Source organism: Propithecus coquereli, unplaced genomic scaffold, assembly GCF_000956105.1.
Source record: "Propithecus coquereli isolate 6110/MARCELLA unplaced genomic scaffold, Pcoq_1.0 Scaffold166, whole genome shotgun sequence".
NCBI classification, from domain to species: domain Eukaryota; kingdom Metazoa; phylum Chordata; class Mammalia; order Primates; family Indriidae; genus Propithecus; species Propithecus coquereli.
The window spans coordinates 1,313,280-1,317,646 of record NW_012141191.1 but is presented as its reverse complement, the minus strand read 5'-3'; the positions used below and the strand labels follow the sequence as shown (position 1 = coordinate 1,317,646).

The 4,367-nt window shown below is 34.6% G+C and overlaps 1 protein-coding gene across 1 annotated transcript in view; it reads right to left on the bottom strand.

Moving 5' to 3' along the window:
• Positions 1–797: 797 nt before the first annotated feature.
• The window catches only part of ABHD17B (abhydrolase domain containing 17B), a 46,897-nt gene continuing 43,327 nt past the window's right edge, over positions 798–4,367 (bottom strand). Inside the window, exons 3-4 of the mRNA XM_012641594.1 lie at positions 3,965–4,144; positions 798–1,634 (exon numbers count right to left, since the gene is read on the bottom strand). Of these exons, the coding sequence (XP_012497048.1) occupies positions 1,415–1,634; positions 3,965–4,144 (400 nt within the window). The 3' untranslated portion in view covers positions 798–1,414. The remainder of the gene's footprint in view (positions 1,635–3,964; positions 4,145–4,367) is intronic.

Here is a 4,367-nt window from a genome sequence, read left to right as displayed (position 1 = left end):
AAGATGAATGGTAATTTTTTTCACTCTAGAGTCAGGGAGGGAAGCATGGAAGAAAGCAAACAAACACAGCTGAGTGGTATATTTGTTGTTTTACTGTTAATTTGACACATCTGAACCAAAGCATTCACAATACTTGATATACTTTGAAGAGAATCATATACTATAGTCTTAGACATAACCACAGAACGAGCAGAACAATTAAAACTACATAAGGCCTTAAAATATATCCACAGTGTGTATTATTTCGATATTCATTCATTTACAAATTAGACTACATACCGTTAATTTTATTTTTATTTTTCTTTCATTGTTTTATTCAGGCAGGGTTCATTCAAGGAAAGGCAACTTAGTTTTCGTGTGTGTGTGTGAGCTTTGTTTTTTACTATATTGGTTAATATAAAAGTTATGAATTAAATGTTTTCTTATCTCCTGTATCCAGGAGTGAATCCATGTAATTCTCAGATAGTATATCCAAAACAACAGTTCCTATTCTTAAAAATAGCCAAAGTGAAAAGGGATCAAATAGCCAGTCTGTTCGTGGTCTTGAAGAGCAACTAATGGACTTCCAGGTTTTAATATAATGAAGACTACTGCAATTCCATGAGATTAGTTGAAATTTAAAAGAACATTGCATATAAAAATCATTCTTGAAGCTCTAAATACCTTTTAAATAACCAAAATGAAAATTTTAAGTAGTTGCCTCACAGTACCAAACTTATAAATCAAAACTAGTTAAAAGTCAGTGCTATCACAGACTTCTCATTTACAAGATAACTAATTGGTAAATTAAGAGATGGGCATAAAAATTAAGACTTACATCATTTTTGGGGGGATAAATGTGTAATAACCAGTGAATACAGAAAATCCAATGTATTTTACAATAAAATAACCATTTAAACCTTTATCCCTGTACAACAGGGATTAGGTTAACTCTAGTGAACTTGAATGTTTTTAATTTTTTTTTTTTTACAGTTTATTCCGAGTACTTGAATTGCTTTAGATATACAGCTTTTTTTCAAAAGAATATTACATTTGTATACCAGGATAAGATTTAGTTCATTGAGATGTTTTAAAAATATTTATAAATTTGTTTCTAATATGCAAAAGCATTTGGCAATACTTTTACAGCACTTGATTTTATAGAATTAAAATTTCATACAGTACTCATTTTGATGTTTAAAAAAAACTTCACAGAAAAAATATAAATTACACAGCCTGACTGCATGATACTGTTATTTCCAGTTCTAGTTCTGGTAATTAAAACCTTCATTAAGTCTGTTAACAAATCATTACCTGTACATTTATGAAGGCAACTGACATGATTTGCAAACAAAACCTTCAGGTTTTATGTTATTTACCAACGAGTGCAGTTCAGCAAGAAAAGAAAATGCAGTATGCAAATTTACAGAATATTTTACAAATTTACCAGTTCCTGTGACACAAACTGTTTCAACCTTTCAAGGTACTGTCCATAAAGTTCCACATCATTGTGACCTGCTCCTTCAACCCATAGAGGCTCCACAGGTCTTTGGCAACGCTCAAACAATGCAAGGCCATGTGAAAAGTCAATGACTTCATCTTCAGTCCCATGAATTATTAACACTGGGGAGGTTATCTTAGAGATTTTGTCAATGCTGTAGGGAAAAAGGAAGGGGGAAAAATTCAATAAATTAACTATGTAAAGGAACATAAAACAAATTTTCTTGTGCCATATTAGATAATTCAGACATCGCGACTATATGAATCAGTTCGGAAGGGATGATGCCTGTTGGGATTTCCAGTAAGATTCAAAAGTTGCCATTTATATACTCCTTATCTTAAGATTATCTGTTCTGGTGGAATCATTCAATACTGTCACTACTGCACACCTTTCTACAATATTGATTTTTAGCATAGAAAAACTCAGGTTTCAAGAAGAGGAAACTAAAGACCACATCACTTTCTGTACTTGTATTCTCTCTCTCCTATGAAAATGACAGCAAAATGTTTTGTTTTTTATTCTTATTTGAGTATATAAATATAAAAACTGGGAGAAATTCTGGAGCTGGAAAGCAGATGAATGTGTGAGAACTGATTAAAGGACAGAAGAAAACACAATTTTAAGCAGGTAGAAGGTAAAGAACCAACCCAATCTATACCAAAGAATACTCTAGAAGGCTAAGGAATTGCCATGGAGATGAAGCAGTTTTCTTTTTTTTCTTTTTGAGACAGGGTCTCTCTGTCTGGAGTGCAGTGGTGTGACCACAGCTCACTTCGACTTTCAACTTCCGGGCTCAAGCAATCCTCCTGCCTCAGCCTTGCCAGTAGCTAGGACTATAGGCATGTGCTACCATACCTGGCTAATTTTTAAATTCTTTGTAGAGACAGGATCTTGCTATGTTGCCCAGGCCAGTCTCTAACTTCTGGCCTAAAGGAATCCTCTCACATCAGCCTCCCGAACTGCTGGGATCATAGGCATGAGCTACTGTGCCTGGCCCCTTCTGCCTCTTTTAGAGCTGGGTAACTGCCCTTACTCAGACTGGGGATGTATGTGGACTAGGAGATCGCCAGACTTTATGGCAGGAGTATCACGGAGACCAAGGAAACATAAACTTACTGGCTGCTATGAACCCACATTCCTTATTGGCTCCTACAATTCTGATAGCCAGGCTTTCATCCTTCAAGAGGGAGTTTTAGAAAGAGCCTTCTTGGGAGATTATATCAGATCAGCTCTTTAGCCCCTCACTCTTACATATGAACAGAAAACCAAGAATTATCAGACTTCAGAGGAGAATACTTCAAATAAGATAAGGATCAAAACGAACAATTTTAAAACAGGCAACTTGGAGGAAACTATGCAGAGAAGAAACCTTGTAAACAAACAACTCTTTTTAAGAATCGTTAGAGAGAGATAAGATATTATAAACACAAAATGAGAATGAAATCTTGAAAAGAAGAAAATCATCAATGAAATCATTTAAGTCTGCATTTGGTAAGAAAAAATACTTGGGTATACTATCTGCTGTTATAATAAAACCTAAGTAAAAAATAAAAATATGTAATTTTTGATGCTACTGCATGCTAACCAGGGCAACAGAGCGAGACCTGGTCTCAAAATATGTATGAATGTATGTCTAAAAATTTTTTCAAATAGTTTACTGTTAATGTTGCTCTATTGATGCCCCAGAAATGAAAGAGGGAGGTAGACAGAGATATATGTTGGCAACAGTATCACCTCAAATACTTTCCTATCATTTCTACCATTCGGCTAGATAGAAACAGTATAATGCATATACCTATGATTATTTAAAACACTATCTAAACCAAACCCCAAACAAGAAATTCTTTGTATTGCTGCCAACTGGGGAAAGGAAAGAAGACTGAAATGTGCCAGCTTCTCTTTTCTTGCCTTCTCCTTCTTTCAAAAAAGGTCATCAATTTTTTTCCAACTGTGACAAGGAGCAGGTGGGAATTACCACCTGTTTTAAGCAGCATGAAAGACAAGTAGCTGCCTTTCTTTCAAACCCACCTAATACAGTATGTTTGCAGACTTTGTGGCAGCAATACTTACTCTAATTAAAGACTCAACTTTTTTGTAATTAATTTCTTTTATAAATTAGATATCATTAATTAAATATTATTCACTCCTTTTCCCTTCTACCTGTTCCTCTCCTCCAGTATTATGTATCTCACTGAATGGTACCCACCATTCATTAGCAGCTCACGGCAGAAACCTGGGAGTCATATTCAAGTTTTTCTCTTTCACATCCCTAATCCAGTCTGACACTTAGTTCTGTCAATTTTATTTCTGAAATTCATCCCCTTGTCTCCAATACTAGTACAGTGGCATAAAGCCTTTAGGTACTTTTCATCTGAATTACCATTGCTCAAATATTTCAGCCTCATGACTGGTCAGCTATATGACGGGGGAAAAAATTCCTTCAAAAATTCTTGGCATATAACTATTTTGAATATTGTTACTTACTTTGGGAATGCATCAAAACAGTAGGTCTTCTTGGTATCAGGAAAAGCGACTCGCATTCCCGAGGTCAAAGGAGAATGAAGAATAACAGCAGCACTCTCATACCGAGCAGCAAGGTCCACAGATGGCACTGTCCCTATACTTTGGCCATATATAATCACATTTTCAGGGCGAATGCCATATCTACAAAGTTCAGAAGTCAAAAAAAAAAAAAGTTGGAGTGGTATGAAATGTTCCATCATGCCTAAGGATCTGATCTTAGAATGAGACAATGTCAACTAATTTATATTTAAAATTAAGTTTTTTCATCATTTTTAACGTTAAAATAAGATCTATATTCTCAGCTTATTTTACTGTTTCAATTTTATCTCTTAGAAAAATAATTGCTGAGGTTTTAAAATTTCAA